Here is a 23,924-nt window from a genome sequence, read left to right on the forward strand (position 1 = left end):
ATTTGATAGTAGAAATCTGACCAGGTGATGATGAGCCAGACTTGAGATGAACAGTTGGATTGGTTTTGCTTTATTGTAGTTCGCGACCATCTTCATGTCAAGTATTGCGATTGGTTCACTACAGCGAGTTACTGCATCTGCTCTATCCACTGCTGTTCGCACTAGAACCATGTCTATCCAGGCCACTCCTCTCCCACAATCTACTGCATTTTTCCTCTGTGACATTCAAGAGCGATTCAGACCACACATTTGGCAGTATCCTCATGTTGTTGCTACTGCCAATAAAATGGTAAGTATTTTAATGTGCATCAAACCATCATCCTTCTACTCATGAGTGGATGAACATTGTGTAGGTTCAAGCATCCAAGGTTCTTAAAGTACCGCTTGTTGTGACAGAACATGTTCCAAAAACGTTTGGAACAACAGCAGCTGAGCTGGATGTGACTACCGCTGTATGTTGTCTGTCCAAGACCAAGTTCTCCATGTGGACGGATCAAGTCAAGGATCTTGTTTTAAACAAACTGCAATCCAAGTCAGCAGTGCTGTTTGGTATCGAGGTAGACACTGTATTGAATCAAGTTGTTCATTGAACATGTTCAACTAACAAGACTTTTACTTTACAACTGTATATCTAGTCTCATGTATGTGTAACTCAGACTGCATTAGACTTGCTTCGAAACAATATTGATGTCTATGTGCTTGCAGACGGTGTATCTTCAATCAACAAAGATGAAGTCAAGATCGCACTCAAGGTTTGTTCTATTCCAAGTTTATCACCAATCAATCAACATGACTGACATTCAATAATGTTTGAATTTGAATAGAGGCTTGAGCAAGCTGGTGCTATCATTACAAGTTCTGAATCTATCCTGTTTCAAATGATGGTGGATTCTACGCATGAGCAGTTCAAGGCAATATCTAAACTTGTCAAGGATTCCAAAGAAGCTTCTGCTGCTGCTCTTGAAACCTTTGGTCCAAACCTTTGAATATATGAATGATTTTAAAGTGAATTCAGATTGAAATTATAAAATAGTTTTTTTATAAAGTTGAAGTGGAATTCAGCAGACTATTCATGTAACATTCATATTTGGTTGTAACCATAAAGTCACAAAGTTGAATCAACTTTTTAGGAATGAACTTGATGACGATCATTAAAAGACAACATTTGAATTGATTCGATCATTTCACAAGACTGTTTAATGTTCGATTGTGCGTGAATGCAGATTGTCAAAAACTAATTCAAAAGTTTGTAAAACTGTGATTGACATTCAACATGTTCACTGGGATTGTGGAAACAGTGGGCGTAGTATCTGCAAAAGATGTCATGGACACATCAGAAACTGGAGGAAGTGGATATTCTATTACTGTTTCTGATGCTTCAGTGGTTCTCACTGACGTTCATATTGGTGACAGTATTGCCATCAATGGTAAGTTACAGCATAATGACATTTCCAATCAGGTCAAAACTCACCTTTCTACATTGAGTTGCTAGGTGTTTGCATGACAGTCACCGAGTTTGATTCAGAGAGAACATCATTCAAGGTCGGTGTTGCTCCTGAAACACTTCGTAAAACCAACTTGGGTAAGGCATGAGCAATTCATCTCTACTTCGAGTCATCTTGAATCCCTCACAACGTTGCATTTTTTATTATTAGGAGAATTCGAGGTTGGTCATAAAGTCAATCTGGAACGATCCATGTCTGCAACTACAAGATATGGAGGTCATGTTGTTCAAGGACATGTTGATACTACCGTAACGATAACTAGAATCACTCCTGATCCACCCAATTCCATCACATACAGGTTTCATGTGCCTGCTTGCACTCCGTCTGCTGGAGAATCCTCACATCTTCCTTCAACCGATTTCCTTCAGTACATTGTTCCCAAGGGATACGTTTGTCTGGATGGTACCTCGTTGACCGTGATCGATGTGGATTGGTCCACCCGCGAGTTCTCCGTCATGTTGATTGCCCATACGCTCAAATCTGTCGTCATGCCCACTAAATCTATTGGTGATCGTGTCAATATCGAGGTGGATCAGGTTGGCAAATATGTCGAGAATATGGTGCGTGGAATGCTAATGAGCGAAAACAATACCGTTTTGGCACCCATGATTGAACGTGCCGTTGAAAAATATCTATCCAAATCTCATCAATAGAACACCACTCTATTCACTTGTCTTCTTTCAATCCCTATCGCTACTAGTGATGAATAAACACGCCCGTTTTGAATCAAGTGAAAAAAGTGTATTATGAATGCAATCAACAAATAATTATGGCAGTCACAAGCCTCGACGAATGTGAAACCACTCGCCAGTTCCATTGGCTTGCGTCATGGTATAGTATTCCGTCAAAGCCCGAACAGCTTCCTCTTCCATCTGGATACGAAGTAGTGATTTTTGAAGTGTACGTGCAAGCGTTTGAGCTTCCACGACCTGCTCATTTTGTATATCTGCAAAAGATTGTACCGGCCAAAGTGGTTTCTGTTGCTGTTGACGTGGCTGATTGCATGAATCAGTAGTGGGACCTTGCTGTGTTTTAGCAATTGATCCAGAGTGTTTTCGGGTAGATTTCACAACGGGTGTAAATACCACAGATGAAGCTGATGTTGAAAATTTGGTTGGGACAGATTTCCCTGTATTCGGCCAAGGTGTTACCGAGCCTAAACTCGATGAAGTTGCATAATTGATCGACTCAACATCTAAATCACGAGTATCAGATAGACTGTTGGTCAATACATCTGCACAAATAGGAATAGTTTTCCATGCAGGCGAGGATGATGGCAGAAGCTCTACTATATTGGTTTGAGCCGCCAACTTGGCAGCTTCCTTTTTGCGCTGTTTCTGACTAGGTTTAGATTTGACAAGTTTTAACGGTTCCATTGGCTCACCAAGGTTGAATGGAGAATGAGGTGCATTTTCAATGGATCTTGCTATAGGTTTCAAAGAAGATGGCGATGGTGGCTAGTTCAAATTGATAAAACACGGCCAGTCAATAGTTGTGTTTAAAATATACCCTACATTCAATAGAGCTTGCTGTTTATCCAAGTTTGGCATCAGATCACTTACAATTAAAAATGATACACTTGGACCAAGTTTAACCGGACTTGGAATGGATAAACTTGGTCCAGAACCAGAACCAGTCTCGGATTTACGAGTCTCGTCCATGATTTCTCGCAAAGACATCTTTGGTCTAATAAACAAATCATGATGTGTATATGAATTAGCTGGGCCGTGAAATACCATGAATTAAACTCGACAGATTAAATGTATACCCGGTATTAACTGGCTGCATCACAGGAGACCAGCCCTTTAAAACAGGTGTAGTTTCTGGCAAAGAGCTACCAGCAGGAAAAGCTCCGGTTGTCTTGGACGAGTCTGAAGATGCTTCAAACACATCCAACTTGACAAATGTCGATTTTTTACTTTTTACACTTGAATAGGTTGAAGTGTTTGGATCGGCTTGGCTAGATGTACCATGCTTTCTGTGACGCGATGTCGCTACAAGAGGTAATTTGTCATTTGCACGACTCTTTGAGACGGTTTCTTGCTGATCAGGTAAATCAGTATCTAGTTCTAGTTGAAACACTTGCTCATCAAGATGATCACCCACAGTACCAGATTCGCCAGGAGATATTGCTGATAAACTAGGACTAACAGCGCTCAGTAATGGCGAAGTGATGGATGCGTTTTGTGTTTTGGAGAATCTACAAACAGGCTTTAAACTCGAACCAGGACAAGACGCGGATCCATATGTACTTGATGCACTAAACCCACTATTTATGGTGCTTTGACTTCCAATTGCGCATCTACTTCCAAAACTACTCGAAGAAATGACATTCTCTTTAAGTAAGCCATAATCTACATTACTTGAAGCATAAATAAACGGTAAATCAGTAGTACCAACGCTAGTTGCAGACTCGTTGATAGTATTATGGTTCAGTCCAGCTTGTTTTCGAATCTCATAAACGGCCTGCTTCTTTTCATTTGAAGCTTCTTGAGCCTTGATTGTTCTCGCTCTCAGTTGAGCATAAAACCCATCAGACCCACGCATGCACGGCGACTTTTGTGTTTGCAAAACCCTCAGCCTCGATTCAATACCAAATATCATAAACTCGTCCAAATCCCTGAACCAACGACTGCATTCCAAGAATGTTTCCAAATTCCAGCAAATAAAATCAAGACATATGTTTTTGAGTCGAGCTGAGGAATATCGATCGGCTATTTTAAGAAAACTGACTGCAGTTTTGATGTCCAGCAAGTGGACTAAAATATCACTGCAGCAATCTTTGAGGTAGGTTGAATCAGAAAGTAAAAGTTCATCTGCTGCAGCCATCACGCTTGTTACAAACTCGATGAATTCTGCTGGATTCGAGTGGTTTAAAGATTCAAATAGCGTACTTGCATCTGCATTTGTGTAAATCCATTCTATAACCACGAGAAATACTGCATGCGAGATGTGTGTCAAGTCAATGTTTTGCTTTTTTAAAAGCGGTGCACATGAATCTGTTTCAGCATGGCAATTCCACAGAGAACCAGGGCCAACAATTGCATTAAAAAACGTACTGCGGGCAGATAAAATAACAGAATGAGCCTCTATTCTATGATTATCTGCCAAGTGTATTACAACGTCAGTGAATCGATCTCGATGACGATGATAAAGCGCTGAAATAGATTTCTGGAACCTTTCATTGGTGTAACATATACGATCAGACTTGGCACGCGGCAAGAGTGTAATTGGAGCAAGAGTCGGAGATACAGGATTTAGTCCTGCTTTGATGTTAGCATAAAGAATCTCGGTTTCATCTAGTTCAAAACAACGTGCCAGTTTGGTAAATTCTATTTGAGCACGATTAAACAGGTTTGAGTTTCTGTGGTTATTCTGTTTGTCGGTGGAACCAAAACTTTGATCATTGAAATCATTTTCAGATGTAAATACGGAATCGCTCAATAAAAATTCAGTATATATGCAGCCAGTGTATACAAAATATAAAAATGATTTCCCGCTTGCAGAGTGTATATGGGGAAACCTAAATCGCACAAGCGGCACATCTTTTTCTGGAAACGTCATCGTATCAAGCAACGACTTGAGACTACTTGCATAACCAATATGTCTAGTTTCCGGAGATTTTGATTTTTTTGGAGATTTGGCAATGTATTCAGTTGGCGAGTCTGCACAGTTTATGGATGATAATGCAGACCAAAATACAGGACTGCGTGCTGCAAGTATTGCTCGATGGGCGTATAGTTTTACACATCCTTCAAATTCAAATTCAATATCAAATGATGAGTTGGGAAATATTTCAGGTGGTTCAAAAACGGGAAACAGCGGAGCTTCAATATGAGAAATAGCTGCATCAACTGGAAAGTTGGCCGATTGATCTGAACTAGGGGTTTCCAAACTCTTGTAATGGTCAATGGTTAGCTGCTGTTGAAACTGCTCAAGATGCAATGGTAACGGATATAGAGCTCGATATAAATCACTAGATAACTGGTTGTCAGGAAGTGGTGGTAGGGATGGCCTGCAGTCAGATCTTACTGCAGCAAACGCACCGCCAGAGCTAGCCACAACCATGACAATGTGCTGCAGATTTGGAATCATGGTGTACTTGAAAAACACGTTGGAGTCCTTTGGGTGCATAGATGATAGTCCACCTTGAGAAAAATACGAAGCCAACGACAAGGTTGATGCAATTCCAGAACTAGAAGCTCCAGGCACTGATGATTCATTTAGCATCTTGGCAGCCGCAACAGCTGGACTAACATAAACGGATCGTTCACTAGATGCCAACGGTTGAGTAGATTGAGCCTGCACACGACGGGTTCCAACAAATACATGTCCAGAAATCGTACCAATAATAATACTCGAGTCAACTCCAATATCTACATCATGAGCAGCCATAAACTTTTTTCGCACAGACCAAACCAGTTTTGGACGCTGTTGTGGAAAATTGACTTGCTGCCAAGAGTCTTGAAACCGAGATTCAGGCGGTGACCACATGTACACATCGCCTGTTGACATGAGTGCAGCATATTGATGGTTTCCAGACACAATTTTAACAACAGAGCGAGAACCCGTATGGGATGATCCAGAACCGTGCTTTGCAGGCTGAGAAGGTCGTGATCCTGACATCAATAAAGAAGCATTTGAAGATTGCGGGCGAGTGAACGATTTGAGCGGTTTAGAAAATGGAAAAACAACCTTGGAAATCTTGTTTTCTGCAAAAACATAGACATCAAAACTCCCCACCAACACAGCTGTAGAGCAATTGGTTGAAGCAACAGATAAGATCATTTGAACAGGAAACGAAGTCACTTTTCTTGGCACAACTTGCACTGGCTGTTGATAACCTGAAACAGTTAAAGGTAGATGACAGGTATTGGTATAATTTAAAAAAGGTCGAACACGTATTATAGCACATTCAACTGCTTGATTCAGAATACGTACCGAGTTGGCCATTGTTTGTTCCCCAAGTGTAAATCACACCTGAAGTAGTATATACAACCGAGTGATACTTTGATCCAGCTCCACCAACACATACTGTTTTTTTAAGCTGGACCATCTGAGGATGACATTCACGTGGTAAACTGTCACCAGATGCTTCACTATAGTAGCCTAAAAACAGTAATGATCAAATATTCGAATGAGTGAATTATCCACATGTTTTACGAGCATCCAATCAAAAAACAAATGACTAGGTAATACAATTGAATACCTAGCTGAGCATATTTGTTACTGCCCCAAGTCCACACATCACCATTCAAGGTAATGGCAATAGTATGATCAGGACCTGCAGCTACAAACCCAATGTTGTTTGTCAATTCAGTTACTTCTGTCGGACGCATCGTGGTTTCCTCATGACCAAGTCCGAGTCTTCCACCACCTCCAAACCCGTGTGTATACAATCGATCCTTGGTACGAATACAAACGTGATATTTCGACATGACCACTTGCTCAACCTGTGAATCATACTCTGATAACGTAGCATAGGATACAGGCACATTTCCAGTTGTGTGAAGAGAATGTACAAGATCTATTTGTTCAGGGATTGCTCGATCTTGGGTATTTGGAAATCCTAAAGTCTAAACTCGTTGAATAAAAATAATAGTACCATGGACAAGATCAGATATCAAAATAGCAATATGATTCAGTATTGACATGGCGTCGAATACATACAAAATTCTTATTTGAGCCCCAACTCCAAACCGAGGTTGCTGGGTTTAACAAAGTGCTGCTATTTGGAAATGACTGATCATCAAGAAATGTATCAACGCCATCTGAATCATGGCTAGTAGTATCTTCAACCGCGTATGTAGCTGTAGATCCGTTGTGATGCAAATATGGTCCAGTTTGATTTTCTTTGTTAATCTGATGCAGATACCCACTAGGTGAATCTAGATCTGCAAACAGTCTAGGCTGTTTCATTGTAATCTAAAAACAAAGCTTATAAATTTGACAATTGCGCCATGCAATGCTACTGATTGAAATCAAAACATGGGTAATACGCACATTCAAAAGGTCTAAACATGTGCAACCCTCCTTGTCTTTAATGCCGAGATTTGCATCAGGTCGAAGCTGAAGTATTTTTAAAAAGATGTCCAAATTGCCGTGATAAATGCACTGCATTTGGGCACAAGTTAGAATACAAAGTCGGATGATTGGTAATGCTGTTCAATCCGGTAGTTATCAACTCTTGTATTTACCTTGTGTAGAACAGTATATCCAGACTCCAAATCTTGCAGATTAATATTGAGTTTGCGAGACTCTGCAAGTGCCAATATCGATGCTCGCTTTGATTCGTAATCCGGGATAGTTAAACTATCAGAACTGACACAGTTGGAAGCAATCTCAACCACTGCGACCATCAACGGTGTATTTCCAAAAACATCCCGTTCATTTACTAAATCGTCCTTGATGCTTTCCTTGTGACTAGACCGACGCCGTTGCTGATTCCCTTGCATGCTTTGAATGTTGATCCAAAATCCTAATAAATCCAGTACTGGCGTTTAATCAGTAATAAATCCTGAAAACACTGTCGTACACTGTCGTACACCAAAGTGCTCCAACCGTCAACAAAGTACTCCAACAGTCAACAAAGTACTCCAACCGTCAACAAAGTCGACTTGCTGAACAGCTCATTCGAGTAAGCCGCGTGACTACCAAATTCTTGAGCCAGAAACTATACCACGTGATTTACTTCCACTTTCAGTCAAATTTGAATATTTTTATTTTATCGAAAAAAAGAAATCCAAGTGCTGGATAGTTGCAGCATTTCTATAAGTTATCTGTCCTGTCTGAACTGAATTACTCGGCACATATAAAGATATATAAATCTACGTTTCAAAATGGGCAATCGGTCTCGTCAGGCAAAAAACAAGCAAAGGGATCCGGCTCCTCTCGCTGAACATACAGTTAAAAAAATCATAAAGCGACAACAAGCTGACAATGTCGATCCTGACAATGTTAAAAAAATTGAATTTGTCAAGACTAGTGCTTCGGTAAACGTTTCCAAGAAAAGTACGACTTGTCTGAATCTATTTTATATTGCCTTGAATGCTGATTGTCAATCTTTTAGATTTATCCAAGGATCACTTACCTGTTATTTTAAATCATGTTTAGCCAAAAATCATGTTGAGCATGTTGAACCTGCTTCAACAGTTTCCAAAAAAAAGCAGGCATTCAAATCAGAGTCTTCAAAAAAGTATATTATTGCATTCATGTCATGCTCAGATTTTGTAGTTTTGAACTGAATGGCTAATTTTATTTCACATCTACAACATTTAGTTCAAGTAATTTTAAAAAGAATGCCAAAGCACAGGGTTCTCCCAAAAAACCACCACCGTATGTATTTGTACTTGAATCTGCTCATGTAGTTCAATCTACTCACTATGTTGTTGTCATTTTACCTATTTTAGAGTTGAATCTATCGAGTCGGAATCGGACAATGATGAGCAAGAGTTTGAGTATTTAGAAAGTGACGATGATGTTGTTGAAACTTTGAATGATCTGGATACCAGTGATGCCAACGACAGCGAGGTATGTGACTCTGCGTTGCATGCATTAGTACACGATCCTAAACTATTTATACAATGTATATTTTTATATTTAGGAAAGTCAAGGTTGGGAAGATGAGAGTGATTCTTGGGAAAATGCAGAGTTTGATGAAGACATGCCAGCAGAAGCTGAGGAGATCCAATTCAACTCTGATGAGGAGGAAATGGATTCGGATGCATCTGAAAAATTCGATACAGAGTTTGAGCGTGAGGCTCATGAGGAAGATGCCAAAGCAAAAGAGGATGATAGGCTTGCCGAGGAAGAGTTGAAGATTAATCTTGAGGAGCGTGAAAAGTTTGTTCTTCCGTCTGGGGAGGACATTGAAAAGGATTCTGATGAAACTGAAGACATTGCCATGGTTCACACTCGCATCAACGAGGTTATCCGTGTACTGTCAAACTTTAAAACAATGCGCGAGGCCGACAGGTTGGTTTTAGCATTTTATATAAATGTGTATTGCTTTCAACATACTAACTCTTGGCATTAGATCTCGATCAGAATACGTTGATCAACTCATCAAAGACATTGCCTATTATTATGGCTATAACCACTTTTTGGCAGAAAAACTATTCCATTTGTTTGATCTTGGCGAGGTGATTGAGTTTTTTGAAGCCAACGAAGTTGCTCGTCCCGTAGTTATTCGAGCCAATACATTAAAAACCCGCCGTCGTGATCTTGCCCAGTGCCTTATTAATCGTGGAGTGAATCTTGAACCTATTGGAAAATGGTCCAAAGTAGGCATTCAAGTTTTTGACTCTCCGGTGCCCATTGGAGCTACACCCGAGTACCTTGCAGGGCACTACATGCTTCAAGCTGCTGCTTCTTTTCTTCCAGTCATGTCGCTTGCTCCTCAAAGCAACGAACGTATTCTTGACATGTGTGCAGCACCAGGTGGTAAAACCACTTACATTGCTGCGCTAATGAAAAACACTGGATGTTTGTTTGCCAATGATATTAGCAAAGATCGTCTCAAAAGTCTTAATGCCAACTGTCACCGCATGGGTGTTCGTAACACTGTTGTCTGCTGTTATGACGGAAAGCAGTTTCCTAATGTAATTGGTGGATTTGATCGTGTCCTCTTGGATGCACCTTGCAGCGGTACAGGCGTTATCTCCAAAGATCAATCTGTAAAAATCAACAAGGTATACTCACATGCTTGATGGCAGTAAAAACGAATTGTTGCTTGGATTAATACTGACACTTGCTCAATCTGCCAACCTTTTTTGATTGAACATAATGTGTAATATAGGGAGACGAAGATTTCCAAATTCTCACTCAGATCCAAAAGGAACTTATTCTTTCGGCAATTGATTCTATTGATGCTCATTCTTCTACAGGAGGATACCTTGTTTATTCTACCTGTGCCATCACTGTTGAAGAAAACGAAGAGGTGATCAATTACGCTCTTAACAGGAGACCCAATGTCAAACTGGTTGACTCGGGTCTTGATTTTGGACGCGAAGGGTTTATCAGCTTTCGAGGCAAGCAGTTTCATCCCAGTATGGCGCTTACTAGAAGATACTATCCACATACTCAGAATATGGATGGGTTTTTTGTGGCTAAATTGAAGAAAACTTCAAACAAGTATCCTGGCAGTTTGAAAACAAAAAATAGCAATGGTACTGCTGCTACAAATGGCAACGAACAGGAGGAAGCGCAATCTAGTGTTGATGTCAAGTTTAATGAGAAAGAAGATCAGGTTTTGATTGCAGAAAGTATGGAAAAGCGTAAAAAGTTTATTCGGCCTGCTGATAAGCCACGCCACGAGGCTTCTAGTGCAGCCAGACCTGTCAAGACAAAGACTACAATAAAGCGACCTTTGCCTGTGGATGAGGAGGCTGCAGAACATTTAGAAGTTGACGCGATTGCTGATCGTAAACGGCGCAAGGAAGCTAAAAAGGCTGCTCTTGAGCGTCTGCGTAGCAATACAGTTCTTGAGATTTGAAACCCAAACAATAAAGGAAACTTTGCATTGATTCAATATCGACTATTTAAAATTGTAGATATAGAGGATTTATTGATATACTGTTTGTATGAAGATATCAAGATAACTGAAATTCACATCAAATTTGCTTCAATTGCAGACGACCCATGCTTGGATCGCATTTTTCAACCACGCATTGAATAACCGTAGCCAAAGGAGTTAGCTCACCATCCTCATCCAACATTTCACAAATGGTTCGCAGTCCACCCAGCTCAATGACCTGAACACGTGCAAACTGATTCTTTCTCAATTCAGGCGACTCCACCACAATTGCTGTATAAACATTGACTTGCTTACGCACTTGATCAGTCTTGATTGCAGTGGATTTAAAATCCAAGGGAGCAATAGCAGCAGCAGAAAGTATAGATCCATTTTTAGTCACTCGAGGTGAAACCATTCTCAAGAGGTTTGGATCGTAAGCATCACCATGAAGCGACATCAATTCTCTACGACGAACCCACTCCAATTTCCAAAATCTTCCAGCTCTATTGGACATGTCATTGATAGTTAATGTTGATCGCTGCAAAAAGGGTATCAATTGAGTCACTTGATTGAGAGAAAATGGTGTTGTATCTATTTTAGACAATTTAGCTGATGGATCCGAGTGCATTTGTTTGCGGAGAAAAACTGACTTGATTTGCCAATGAACCATAATGTCGTTGTAGCGACGAAGTGGGCTAGATGCTTTTACATATCCAGTCATACTTGACAAAGACGGTGGCTGTCCAAACGATTCAAGATTTCTATCAGCAGTGGATCTCATAGTTAATGGGCATATACCATGAATACCCATAGACGAGTGGCAAATTGGTTTAGTGCTCCATTGACCAGCCGGGAGATACCTGATTATTTCCAGCATGGAACTCATTGGAAGTATGCCAGTTTCTTGATCGCGTGTGCTCAACATGGTTTCAATATACTTTTGTGTATCATGCTTCTTGAGTTGGTTTTCAGATTGTATTTTTGGCGAGTCAAAAACAGATGCTTGTCCACGATATGGAACAGGAATATTGTGATCCTGGCAGAATTTGGCAGCAACACGACCAGCAATAATCATCATTTCAGAAACAAGAATATGTGATGGCGACAAATGAGAAAGCTCTAGTTCAGACATGACTACATCTGGTGTAGCTAGTGGTGATTTGGGATCATATATTAATGGTAAAGGATGTGGTTCAACTCGCACTGAGGCATTGATCTGATCAGGGATAAAAGCGCCTTGAGAAATTCGATGTTTTTGATGCAGCAATGCAAACTGGTGAAGTTTCTTCAAATTAGATGCATCATTTTCAGTCAATACGTTGGCTACTGGGGCAGTAGTCTTGATCTTGTTGATAGAAGCTGTGTCATTAGCATCTGGAGTTGCTTTTCCAGACATTTTAGAGATATGATTGTCTAAAAAAGTACGTGTCCAAGGAGAGACCGAGTCGCGGGGAGCGTCCATGCCATAAACCTGACTCCAGTCAAGCACATTGTCCACATCATCATAACGAGTCACAACAGGCTTGCGAATATAGCCAGGTGCAACTTTGTAGTCAATAATTTCGCCATTAGTAGATAAACGAGCACTGAATGTAAGAGAGTAGGACGACACATCCAAGCCCATAAGTTTACTACTGAGGTAATCAGGCATCATTGGAAAATGGCGCTCTGGAAGATACAAACTATTGCCACGCAACTGAGCCAACAGCGATAGTTCGTGATTGGGAGGAATGTATGCAGTAGGATCAGCAATATGAATATGAATCCATGTGCCTTGAGGGGTTTCTTCCAAAGAAATACCATCATCAAGCTCATTTGCAGTTGAAGAGTCGATAATATAAACGGGCTGTTGGCCAAAGTCCACACGCGACGAAGCCATTATGTCATTTTCATAAAATGCTTTAGTGGATTTAGACTCGGTTGAAAGGGGATTCATGGCAGAAGGAAATGCAATCACTTGGGTAGAAAATCGATCTGCAACACTCCATTCTGTATTTACTGCAGTGTCAGCATTTTCAAACACGCTCTCTTCAACAGCAATATTGTGCTTTACACACAATTCTCTACCAAGAGCATCTGATTTTTGAGTGACGAGATCACCTTCTTCTCCAAACATGAACGATGGTCTGCCAATATTTGTAGATTGATGCAAAGCTATGTTTTCCCATGGTGCATGAACACCTATTTCTTTGAGAAAAAGAATCACATCTGCTTCACCAGGATAAAACGAGTACAATGGAGCAATTCGCTTGAGAACATGCACCCAAGAAAATGTACGCTCAAAAGAAGGGAAATTTTGAGCGACTGAGAGCGACTGAAGAATCGTGTTGATAAAGATCTTGTCTTCTGCAGTAAAGTTGATGGATGGACGTTCTACGAGAGCAGTTGATCCAGTGCGAAACCATTGGATCAGGGTTTTGCTTTTATTGAGGAAAGCAGTAAAATGGGAGTCGGCATTTCCCGAAATAGTTTGTCGAACTTGACTCATGATCCAACTGATTTGCTCGTGCTCTTTTTTTGGACGAAGACGAAACATGCTTGATTCCAACAATTTGTAAGTATCTGCAGGAACAAACTGCATGTTATTTTTGCATAAAAACAGAAAAGTGCAATACAACTGTGAGTGAGTGGGATGAACAACGTCGAATGCGATCTTGGCAGCGTCTGCAGTGCTAAAATCGACTCCTTTTGAGATTTCCTTTTGCGATCTTCCTTTAATCAATTCGCTGTGTATTAATTCTGATTTTTCTCGAATAACAGTCATATGGCCGTCTACCAATCGTTGAAAATCTATAATATTATGAGTGATACTTTTGGGAATATTTTTGATCTGTAATTGAGAAGCAGTCAATGTGGACATTCCCAAAGCAACTTTGGTGGCAGTTCCAGGAATTGGAGTAGAATTGTCTTTTATCCAATATGGAATATTAAAAAACACATCGGATTGAGAATGTAGCAAAACATGACCATTGCCAAGTAGAGTCATGTGTGATGAGAATCCACTGTTTTTAGCTTTAATGAGTACACCGACTTGGACTTTTCCCTGTCTATATTTCACATACGATCATATATGCAGTTTTATTAGCCACGACGGTAAATTGATGGAACGATGCCATGAATATAAAATCTCGAAATATAGTCGTAAAAAACGCTCAACCAACCTGCGAACTTCTACAAGATCACCGACTTGCAGTTGAAATGGTTTTAAAGAATAACTATTCGAATCTTTTAAATCGGTATTGAATTCAAGAGATAATCCAGCAGAAGACAAACTAGACGAGTTCTTGGCATTGTCAAATGTGTGTTTTAGTAGCAGACTTGAAGGTTGGAATTTGTGTGTTCTAGTGGAAGAAAACTGCAGTTTTTGATACAATATTGTAATAGGATATTTCCTATAAAGAGATTTAGCATGAAGATGACTCAATACAGACTTATTCCTGACAGCAGCAATCATCATCAACTATCTGAATAGAAATGAACTCTTCAGATTCGATCAGAAAAATAAAAAATAAAAAATCAATTTATTCGCAGTTGAATTCCAGACATCACAACAGCTTATTTGATTAAAATCGACTTTAAAAAGAATATTATTTTATACAAAGTTTTGTAATGTTCAGAATGAATCACTTTGTGTATGCAATGACCAACAACCAACTCATTAATCACGTGAAGTGTTGATAAAATGAGTTGAAGAACTGATTTGATTATCAATTGAATTAATCATAAAAACTGGATTATCAGCTGGATTCACTACAAACTAAACTGATTATAAACTGTATTAATTATCAATTGAATCGTCATGTTGCGTGGATTACGTCCTTCTCTTGCAAGATTATCATCTACTACAATTAATGGATCTGACACTTTTGCTCGTTTATCACTACCAACCCATGCTATATGCTTCACTCGTTTTAAACAAAACTCTCTAGTTTGTTCCTATTCTTCCAGTCGTGGCTCAAAAGAACAATTTTATTACACATTCAATCTCGATGGTGCCTTGATTGGAACGACTGTCGCTGTCATTGCTGGCTATATGTCCACTTCTGTGCTGATGGAATACTTTTATCCTGTATGTCAATATACTATTAACTGATTTCAAACTAGAATCTGTTTTCATGTGAATACCGTACTAATATTTATTTCAACTCTGCATCTGCTTGCTTAGGGCTCAAACTCTCCCATTAACTGCGACTCTGCAAAATCTGTGCAAAAACAATCCACTACTCAAAAGGTAGTTGAAATCTGATCCTTTATTTATGTTGGTATAGCTTAGATACTTATTTAATCCATATCTTGAATACGTGTATAGGATGTTGCTAAATCCATTCCATTTAAAATGGAGAAATTAGTCAATAAAATACAATCGGATATGGTTTCTGCTCTCGAAGAGATCGAAGGTCCTGATGGTGGAAAATTCCTTCACGACTCTTGGATTCGTGAGGAAGGTGGATACGGCACGTCTTGTGTTCTTCAGGAAGGCAGAGTGTTTGAAAAGGCTGGCGTCAATATCACCATCATTGCTAGTCCAGCACCTAAAGCCATGATTGCCAATATGCGTGCTCGAAACAAAGACTCGATCGATCCAAATGGCAATTATAAAATGTTTGTCGCCGGTGTGTCCATGGTCGTTCATCCTCATAATCCAATGGCTCCTACATTCCATGCCAATTACAGATACTTTGAGTTGCGCGACGCTTCTTCTAATGCCAAGGATTCTGACAAGCCTGTTGCTGCATGGTTTGGTGGTGGTTGTGATCTCACTCCATCATATCTGTTTGAAGAAGATGCAGTTCATTTCCACAAGGTCATCAAAGACACATGCAACAAGCACGATCCCGAGTACTATCCTCGTTTCAAGGAGTGGTGTGACAAATACTTTAACAATGTTCATCGTGGCGAGCGACGTGGCATCGGCGGTATTTTCTTTGATGATTTAGAAGATAAACCCGCAGATCAATTGTTTTCTTTTGTTAGTGACTGTGGAAACAGTCTGGTCGAGCAGTACATTCCCATTGTAAAGCGTCGCATAAACATGCCATTTACCCCGGCTCAGAAGGAGTGGCAACAGTTACGTCGTGGTCGTTATGTCGAGTTTAATCTGGTAATATAAGCGCTTTTTATCCAAAATATTGCTACATTGATAAACCTAAATCTCATTGCTTGTTTTTGGATCGCTAACTGTCTTAAACTGAATTCGTGCAGGTCCATGATCGTGGAACAAAGTTTGGATTCGTAACACCTGGTGTTCGCATTGAAAGCGTTCTCATGTCATTACCATTGACTGCAAGATGGCAGTATATGCAAAAACCCGAACCAGGCAGTCCAGAAGAAGATTTAATCAAGGTTTTGGAAACCCCAAGAGAATGGGTTTGATCAAACTACAAATAAACAGTACTTTTAAAGTCTCGACTCGAGTCATTATATATTTTTGTTAGATTTCAAAAATGCTTCAACAGCATGCAATACACATTTTGATTCAACAGAATCATATGCTAGAACTTGCAGTGTCCATATGATCTTGGGGCAGGTATCATGTCGCGAATATTAGTCATGCCAGTTAGATATCCCAAAAGTCGTTCAAATCCCATACCGTACCCTCCATGTGGGACGCTGCCATATTTTCTCAAATCCAAATACCACTCAAGTTGTGCCGAGTCTAGTCCTGCATCATTGATTTTCTGTGCTAGCAACTCGTATTGATCCTCGCGCAAGCTACCTCCTGCCAACTCGCCCACTTTTGGTAAAAGCAAGTCTGTACAGGCAACAGTTTCTCCATCACATTTGGTCACAGATGTATTACCAATTCCACTTTGTTTCATATAAAACGGCTTGATTTTTTTAGGATAATCTGTGACAAACACTGGGCCCTTGATAATCGTCTCGGCCAGAAACTTTTCGTGCTCACTCTGAAGAGGTAACCCCCATTTGACTGGAAACTGCCACTCGGGAGCGCAACGCTTTCCATTTATGCCTTTTTCGGCATTCAGTAGCACTTGCACTGCATCCGTATACGTCATGCGTTCAAACAATTTGTTGGATACATTATCTAGTTTCTGTACAAGATCACGCTCAGAAAACTGATCAAACAAGGCTAGATCTTCTTGACAAGTATTTAAAACATGCTGGATAACGTGTTTAATATTCCCCTCGATGAGATCAGTGAGAGCGCTAATGGTAGGGATGAAACATGCTTCAGCCTCTAGCATCCAAAACTCTGCCAAATGTCTAGTTGATTGAGATTTTTCTGCCCGAAAAGCTGGGCCAAGCACATACACTCTAGATAAAGCCGATGCCATAAATTCTAAATGAAGTTGTGCAGATACTGTAGTATACACAGGTTTGCCAAAGAATTCATCTGGTAGCGGCAATGCCTGGTGTTGAGTAGTCTGTGAGTAGTTTACGGCATAGTTTTGATAGGATTTGAGTGTATCATCTGTGAGTACACGAAATGCTTCTCCACCACCTTCACAATCATGTGTGGTCAAAATTGGCATATTCACTTGTGTAAACTCTTGTGCCTGTATATTCATTTCAAATTTCAGACAGTAGATTAGCAAACTTCAAAGGTTTGGTTTATAAATGATTATTCCATTTTGAGCAATAAATATCAATTGAATAGTAAGACTGGAATCTCGAGACTTACTTTGAAAAAATCATGGATTCCTTGCAATGCAGCGCTGCGAATCCGCCATAACGCACCGAATATCCTCGTTCGTGATCGCAAGTGTTGGTATTCTCGTAGATGCTCCAGCGGTAACCTATTCTTGGAAATTGCATACGACTAACCCAAACATCATGTGCTGATCAATTAGTCTTGCTTGTCAATGTTTTAGATGAATTCATCGTACCTGTGGATCACATTCACCCAGCACCGTCAAATCAATGGCTTCTAGATCTACAGCTTGATTCTTTGACGGAGATGGAACCAATTTTCCAGAAATCTTGACTGAAGTGCCAGTAGTCAATCTACAAGTGAATTCAATATGAATTGATGATAAGCAATGCATCTACAACGATGAATGTTTTAAACGGTAAAAGTATTCAAATGTGCATGTTTAGGCAAGAACATACGTCTTGGCCACTGATGAGTCCATAACAATTTGAAGACCCGATAGTAATGAACCATCGTCTAAATCAATAAATGTTACTGTTTTTTGCAGTCGTTGCGATCGCACCCATCCATGAACAGTTACTGTTTTTCCAATATAGGTTGAATCGGTGACAAGAGATTTAATGGTTGTGATTGGAAATGTATATTTCTTTTGGTTTTTTGTTGAATAGCGGCAAGTGATATTATGCATATAATATTGTGTAGATGAGAATCGTTGATATGGGCGTCGCAGATACGCTGTCCATTGACTGCATTGTTGCATTTTTCTGGATAAAATTTAAATGGCAAATTTTTGGGGTTTGTCATCACGTATTAAAATTCACGGTACAGACTCTATACTACGATATTTGGCAAGTCGCATTCAACTTTAAACCAGCCGCTTTATCTTGCAAAAACATACTGTTATAGTATCTAGAATGGATAATCCTTATATTTCAAAGGACAGCTCGACCCAAAATGCATTGGTACGCATTCTCGCTTGAAATACATGTTCCTATTGCCATCAGACCTGCGCGTTTTAGCTCATTGGACTAACTCTTGCAAGTTTATACCAACTTTTAGAATCTAAAATGGACGTTTGGATTCAATCGTGAATGCATTGGTGCAGTTCACAACCTATCTGATAGCAAGCAAAAGGTTTGACCAACAGGCTTCAACCAACTCGTGTTTGTACTAAATTACACTTTTAAAACGAGTCAAAGAAATCTAACATGTAATATAGGTTCTATTTTACGCATCTGCTCATACGGGCGTACTTTACGACTGGGTACACGGAAACCAAAAACTACTTCAAGGGCATGTAAGTCAAAACCCATTTTGTAATTTGTATACATGTTGACTGCAGTGATTCGCAGTCTATTTTTACTAAAATCGCTCATCATCCAATCTAGTGTAATTCAATTACATCAACAGCAGTTAGTTTAAAACAACAATGGATTGTGACTGCAGACTGTGGACCAAACTCTATGATCATTGTATGGGATATAAATCCTGAACTCAAATCGAATATTTCCGATGCTACAGATGCATCGGCTACTCCTCAAAACACACTACAAGCCGTGCCTATTAAAAACATTTTTGATCCACATGATGGATTGGGTGTGCTATCCGTTGAATTTACCCCCGACTCAAAATATCTAATCACTCTTGGCGCAAGTAAGATTGTGCCATTACTATAGTATGACGTACTACACTATTTACTGATACATTAACTAAAACAATAATCCCGTGTTGATTTTAATAGGTCAAGATCAAACCATTTGCATTTGGGATTGGACTTGCTCAACCAATGAGCCACTTTTATCCTACAAAATAGTGGGAGAGTTGCAGGTGATGAATTTTTAACCCTACTAATTCTATACGCATTTCAAAAAATATGTTACTTACTAGTATTACATAACGCGACTGTTTAACTTGTATATCGATCAGACTTGCTTGCGAGTCAATCCAGTTGATCCTTTTGAACTGATTTCAAATGGTCCAAATTCAATCAATTTTTATATCTGGGACAAGGAGTCGCTGGAAATGACCCAAAATGTGCCAGTTTTAAGTTCAAAGTAGGCCAAAATCCAGTGCAAACCTTTTGATAAAATTAATGCTAACGTTGTGCTATTAAAATAAACTGATATGATTAGAGATTTTAAGCACACTCCTTCAGGATACTCGTACTCGAATTTTCTGCCCTCATTGAATCAGGCTGTATCTGGAACCAAAGATGGCGAGGTGATTGTCTGGTCAGATAAAAGTCTTGATAATCTCAGTATCAAATTGAAAAAAGGGCACAAGGAAGTAGTTAAATTCATCAAGTAAGTGAATGTATATAAACTAATTGTCAAAAACATGGTGTGATGTCATACAAGATAAAGTATGTACTGATGCTTCAACTTTTATTTAGGCTGCATAATTCTCCAATAAACTTTATAACAAGTTTTCAGGACAAGTTTATTATTACTGGTGGCGAGGATGGCTATATCAAAATATTTGATTTAAATGTAAGCTGAATATTTTTAGTCGATTTCCTGATGCATACCGTTTGAACAAGCAATACAAGTTTGGAAAATTAATTTACAATGCATGATAAACTTAGTTTAGAATACTATTTTGGTACGAAAAATTAGACGCCGGTCCCATTTCATCTGTAGCAATAAGCACTACATTTGAACGTAAGTAAAATCAACCTAGCAATTTAGGTAAAAATGTGAATATTCATAAACTAACTCGTTTTATTACCAATCACGTTTGCAATCTATTGAATCTGTATGGTTGATGAATGCTAGCAATGTTTGAAGACATTGGTATACCCGAACTTGTTGTTGCGACTAAACACGCACGCATTTTACTGCTTCATAATCCTCAAACCAAGGCAGCGTTTTCAAATACAAACAACAAAACTATCACGGAATGTGCACTAACAAACACACACTTTTTGACCACTGGATTATCAAGTGGAGACAATCCACCTACTCAACATCAACGAGGCACATTTGAATTCAATGAGGTAAATCATATTTTGATTTATTGATGACAGAATAGAATGAGATTTAATTAAGCTTGCATAATTTACCAATTTTTGAAAATGTGTATTATTTTGATTAGGTTCCTAGAATAACCAACTTATTGCATGGTCAATACGGAAACATTCGTGGATTAGATGCACATCCCGCGTCAAGTTGCTTTGCAGTGGGTAGCGATTCGGGTAAAAATATAGTGTATTGATTGGAGTGGAATAGTAGGTTTTACACAGAGTTTGACAAACTATCCTTTGCCAACTATATTTGATTATAATGAATGTGGTTAGGTCATTTACATATCTGGGACTATGACACCAAAAAAATCATTATTTCGCGGTACTTTAAAGACATTCCTAGCACTACTGAAGCCGTCATTGCAGCGCAAAAGCACAAAAAACAAAAGGCGGATACTCTTATAGACGCAAACGATCAGCCAGGTGTAAAATCACATAGCGTTGAGCCCACACCCATGGTAATTAGCTGCCTTGCGTATTCTTGCAATGGAAAAACACTTGGTGAGTATACTTGTTTACAAACTGTTCAAATAGAGTTTGGTATTTAATTATTAACTTTTAAAATATGTTTTTATCATTACAATTTTTCCATGAATCTCATACCACAATGGACCTGAAATAAGCAATTGGGTTTACCAATGGCGTGTTAAGAATGTTGGACGCACAAACATTACAAGATATTCCCCAATCTTATCTCATTAAAAATCAATTTTACGGTTATCAAATATCATCCGAGCCCATTACAAAACTATCATTTTCACCCGATGATGACTATTGTGCTGCGGCGGATGCTGCCCATGTTGTATGTATTCTTTGCAAAGAAGCCGTCAGTGCAAAATCCACCAGATCTGCAGAAGCTACTGGTACTGAACCAAAATGCGTTGGTAATGAACCACAACAAAAAACTCTTGCTGCTGTTGGAGAAGATGGGAACACGAAAAGTTTATTACGACACCGTGTCGAATGGGTATTTATTGGCCGTCGCAAAACTCACTTTAAAGATATTGTCTGTAAGTCTTTTGCATTTGAATGCAGATGTTTTGAATTGCCAATCTGAATTTAACAGTACGATGCGTTGTATTGATATAACCAGCCTTGTTATTTTTGCCAAAAGAAACAAGTGATAGTGGACCAAGGCTTTTGTCTGTTTCAAAGGATAGACACGTTGCCGATTTTGATCTTGCCAAATCAAATATTGTTGGTGGGATCTTTATCAATGTCAGTATAGATATAATTGATTGAGTTGCATGTACAGTAAACTATCAAATCCTTACGTTTTGTATATGTTTTTGGTAGTCAATTCGACGGATTGAGCAAATTCATAGACCTGAAGCGGCAGTAATATATAAACGACACCATAGTATCCATCCCGAGAATTTGATACTGACCTTCAATTCTGGTTACAAACTCAAGCAATACACTGAATCTACTCAGCTGTGTAAAAAAACTGTTCTTGGACCAACTTTTGGTGGGCATATAAATAATATGCGTCTTATTCCATCGGACTCGGAAACAAAGTATCTTGCTTTTTCCACGTCCAATCAGGCAAGCTATCAAGTTTTGATGCTGGCTGTATTGTTGTATAACCAATCGCCATCAGACATAGTTGGCTGATTTATTTAATTGTTTAGGTTATTGGTATAACGGTATTTCCATTGGATGGAAACCCATCCACGACAATGGGTGTTATTAGTCATCCTGGCGAGGCACGTATAGCTTGATTACTCCTGTAAACATGCATTATAAATTGTTAACATTCAATGCAACGTTGATTTGATTCAGGTGTCAAACATTGTGTGTTCACATGATGGAGTATCAATCATTACTGCTGGTGGTACAGACGGAATAGTCAACTGCTGGAATATCAACACGGCTGTACTTGAAGCTCAAGCATCGATTTTTGCTGGGAGTCTTGAACCTTATCTGAATATGCTTGATCCCAGTGGTCTTGGTGAAAAAAGCCCGATATATCGTGAATTTGAAGATTATTTCTACTATGCTCAGCTTCAAAGGTAAATTAATGGTCGGAGCCTTGTAATAGCCTTTGAAAGTGCATTACTCTGTTCAATCGAGTTTGATGTACTGCAAGTGTGAATTTAAACTCAAAATAATACTGGACTGACTGTTTTATTAGTCAAAAGGGAGATGCTGCTGGCAATCGTATCATATCTGATCAAGTCAGTTTAACACAAGTCCCATCAATTGTTCAAGCCATGGGATATTATCCTTCAAATCAAGAAATTGACGACATGATTAACGAAGTTAAATACTCGAGGTTTTCACAAGGCGAAGGAAAAGAAGTTGAATCCATCACATTCCCTGAACTCATCAAATGTGAGCATTCCGTATTTACATGCTTAAATATGTATGCCAAATTTTTGTACAAGCTAGATTTGTAACCCAATTATTCAACTTTTGATTCAAGTGTATTTGAATCATCGACCAGTGAGAGATATTAGTTTAAACGATATAGAGATTGCGTTGTCCCATGCCAAGCGTTTAGAGCCTGGAAAGCCGCTTCCAAAGGGTCCAGTTGTTAAGCTCAGTTTAAATCAAACTGTTTCAAGCAAAGGAATTGTTTCATTACTTCAGCAATTTGGTATATTGATTTTTAAATCATTTAGCTAGTTTTATAATTATTTATTAACTGTACGATATTGAATAATATTTACAAATAGGCGAATCTTTTTCTCTTGAAGATGTGCATGAAGCATTCTCCATGCTCTTGATGGATCATCCCATCTATCGTGGACAACTGCCTCATACAATCAATGCAAAAGATTTTATTCAAGATGTGCTAGGACTTGTTCCTACAGAACCAACTGAAATTGAATTGGGTAGTGATGTGGATAAGGATACTTTTAGTAACCCACCTACACATGTTTAAACGCACGGTCACGTAACGCTGAATCTAAATGTTTCAGCATATCCGTGTTTCTAATCTATATCGATAATTAGTTTCAATAAATTGGTATTGAGTTGAGGATAAACCAAATTCAAAGCGTTTTAGACGCACCAGTAGTATCATGGTTTCTTTCAGAGCCGTACTATTGTTTAAATAACTCCCAACACCAACGTTGGTAACAATTGAAATGATTGATCAAGAAACGTATAATATCTATTCAATAGAATTTAAACAAGAATTTAATTCTAAACACCATCACGCTAGTTTGTTTCTTGAAACAATCAAACAAAGCACAGATTGAGCCAATCGCGAAGTTACTTGAACCACCTAAACAATAATGGTCTAGAATTTAAAACTTTAACCAA

The 23,924-nt window shown here is 39.0% G+C and overlaps 8 protein-coding genes across 8 annotated transcripts; 5 read left to right on the forward strand and 3 right to left on the reverse strand.

Moving 5' to 3' along the window:
- Positions 1 to 169: 169 nt before the first annotated feature.
- On the forward strand, positions 170 to 986 carry BATDEDRAFT_13542 (uncharacterized protein; the record flags this gene model as incomplete). The annotated part of the gene is made up of 4 exons (XM_006681262.1): positions 170 to 289; positions 354 to 557; positions 636 to 752; positions 825 to 986. 4 exons carry the CDS (start codon positions 170 to 172, stop codon positions 984 to 986), a joined length of 603 nt encoding a protein of 200 aa, XP_006681325.1.
- Positions 987 to 1,273: 287 nt separating this feature from the next.
- On the forward strand, positions 1,274 to 2,158 carry BATDEDRAFT_13464 (riboflavin synthase; the record flags this gene model as incomplete). The annotated part of the gene is made up of 3 exons (XM_006681252.1): positions 1,274 to 1,427; positions 1,493 to 1,582; positions 1,656 to 2,158. The coding sequence occupies 3 exons, from the start codon at positions 1,274 to 1,276 to the stop codon at positions 2,156 to 2,158; spliced, it is 747 nt and encodes a 248-aa protein (XP_006681315.1).
- A 123-nt stretch (positions 2,159 to 2,281) lies between these two features.
- Positions 2,282 to 7,960, reverse strand: BATDEDRAFT_91182 (uncharacterized protein; the record flags this gene model as incomplete). The annotated part of the gene is made up of 8 exons (XM_006681499.1): positions 2,282 to 2,962; positions 3,068 to 3,191; positions 3,274 to 6,349; positions 6,447 to 6,614; positions 6,715 to 7,081; positions 7,176 to 7,430; positions 7,509 to 7,574; positions 7,703 to 7,960. The coding sequence occupies 8 exons, from the start codon at positions 7,958 to 7,960 to the stop codon at positions 2,282 to 2,284; spliced, it is 4,995 nt and encodes a 1,664-aa protein (XP_006681562.1).
- A 1,163-nt stretch (positions 7,961 to 9,123) lies between these two features.
- BATDEDRAFT_1711 (rRNA (cytosine-C5-)-methyltransferase NOP2) lies at positions 9,124 to 10,626 on the forward strand (the record flags this gene model as incomplete). Its single annotated transcript, XM_006681245.1, has 3 exons — positions 9,124 to 9,479; positions 9,541 to 10,195; positions 10,303 to 10,626. Coding segments are annotated over 3 exons (1,335 nt in total), but the record flags the coding sequence as incomplete, so codon positions are not given.
- A 490-nt stretch (positions 10,627 to 11,116) lies between these two features.
- Positions 11,117 to 14,005, reverse strand: BATDEDRAFT_91181 (exoribonuclease II; the record flags this gene model as incomplete). Its single annotated transcript, XM_006681500.1, has 1 exon — positions 11,117 to 14,005. The coding sequence occupies one exon, from the start codon at positions 14,003 to 14,005 to the stop codon at positions 11,117 to 11,119; it is 2,889 nt and encodes a 962-aa protein (XP_006681563.1).
- A 1,347-nt stretch (positions 14,006 to 15,352) lies between these two features.
- On the forward strand, positions 15,353 to 16,392 carry BATDEDRAFT_13553 (coproporphyrinogen oxidase; the record flags this gene model as incomplete). Its single annotated transcript, XM_006681263.1, has 2 exons — positions 15,353 to 16,120; positions 16,222 to 16,392. Coding segments are annotated over 2 exons (939 nt in total), but the record flags the coding sequence as incomplete, so codon positions are not given.
- Positions 16,393 to 16,511: 119 nt separating this feature from the next.
- BATDEDRAFT_91161 (asparagine--tRNA ligase SLM5) lies at positions 16,512 to 18,372 on the reverse strand (the record flags this gene model as incomplete). Its single annotated transcript, XM_006681501.1, has 4 exons — positions 18,091 to 18,372; positions 17,868 to 17,985; positions 17,663 to 17,800; positions 16,512 to 17,537 (listed from the first exon to the last, which is right to left on the reverse strand). The coding sequence occupies exons 1-4, from the start codon at positions 18,318 to 18,320 to the stop codon at positions 16,512 to 16,514; spliced, it is 1,512 nt and encodes a 503-aa protein (XP_006681564.1). The 5' UTR covers positions 18,321 to 18,372.
- A 174-nt stretch (positions 18,373 to 18,546) lies between these two features.
- BATDEDRAFT_91162 (uncharacterized protein) lies at positions 18,547 to 23,646 on the forward strand (the record flags this gene model as incomplete). The annotated part of the gene is made up of 20 exons (XM_006681439.1): positions 18,547 to 18,594; positions 18,692 to 18,766; positions 18,852 to 18,929; positions 19,021 to 19,285; positions 19,374 to 19,459; positions 19,559 to 19,686; positions 19,765 to 19,935; positions 20,025 to 20,121; positions 20,217 to 20,292; positions 20,407 to 20,627; positions 20,726 to 20,825; positions 20,928 to 21,155; positions 21,278 to 21,664; positions 21,748 to 21,872; positions 21,951 to 22,211; positions 22,286 to 22,364; positions 22,468 to 22,666; positions 22,789 to 22,988; positions 23,080 to 23,253; positions 23,333 to 23,646. 20 exons carry the CDS (start codon positions 18,547 to 18,549, stop codon positions 23,539 to 23,541), a joined length of 3,207 nt encoding a protein of 1,068 aa, XP_006681502.1. The 3' UTR covers positions 23,542 to 23,646.
- Positions 23,647 to 23,924: the final 278 nt, after the last annotated feature.

Source organism: Batrachochytrium dendrobatidis, assembly GCF_000203795.2.
Source record: "Batrachochytrium dendrobatidis JAM81 unplaced genomic scaffold BATDEscaffold_12, whole genome shotgun sequence".
NCBI classification, from domain to species: domain Eukaryota; kingdom Fungi; phylum Chytridiomycota; class Chytridiomycetes; order Rhizophydiales; genus Batrachochytrium; species Batrachochytrium dendrobatidis.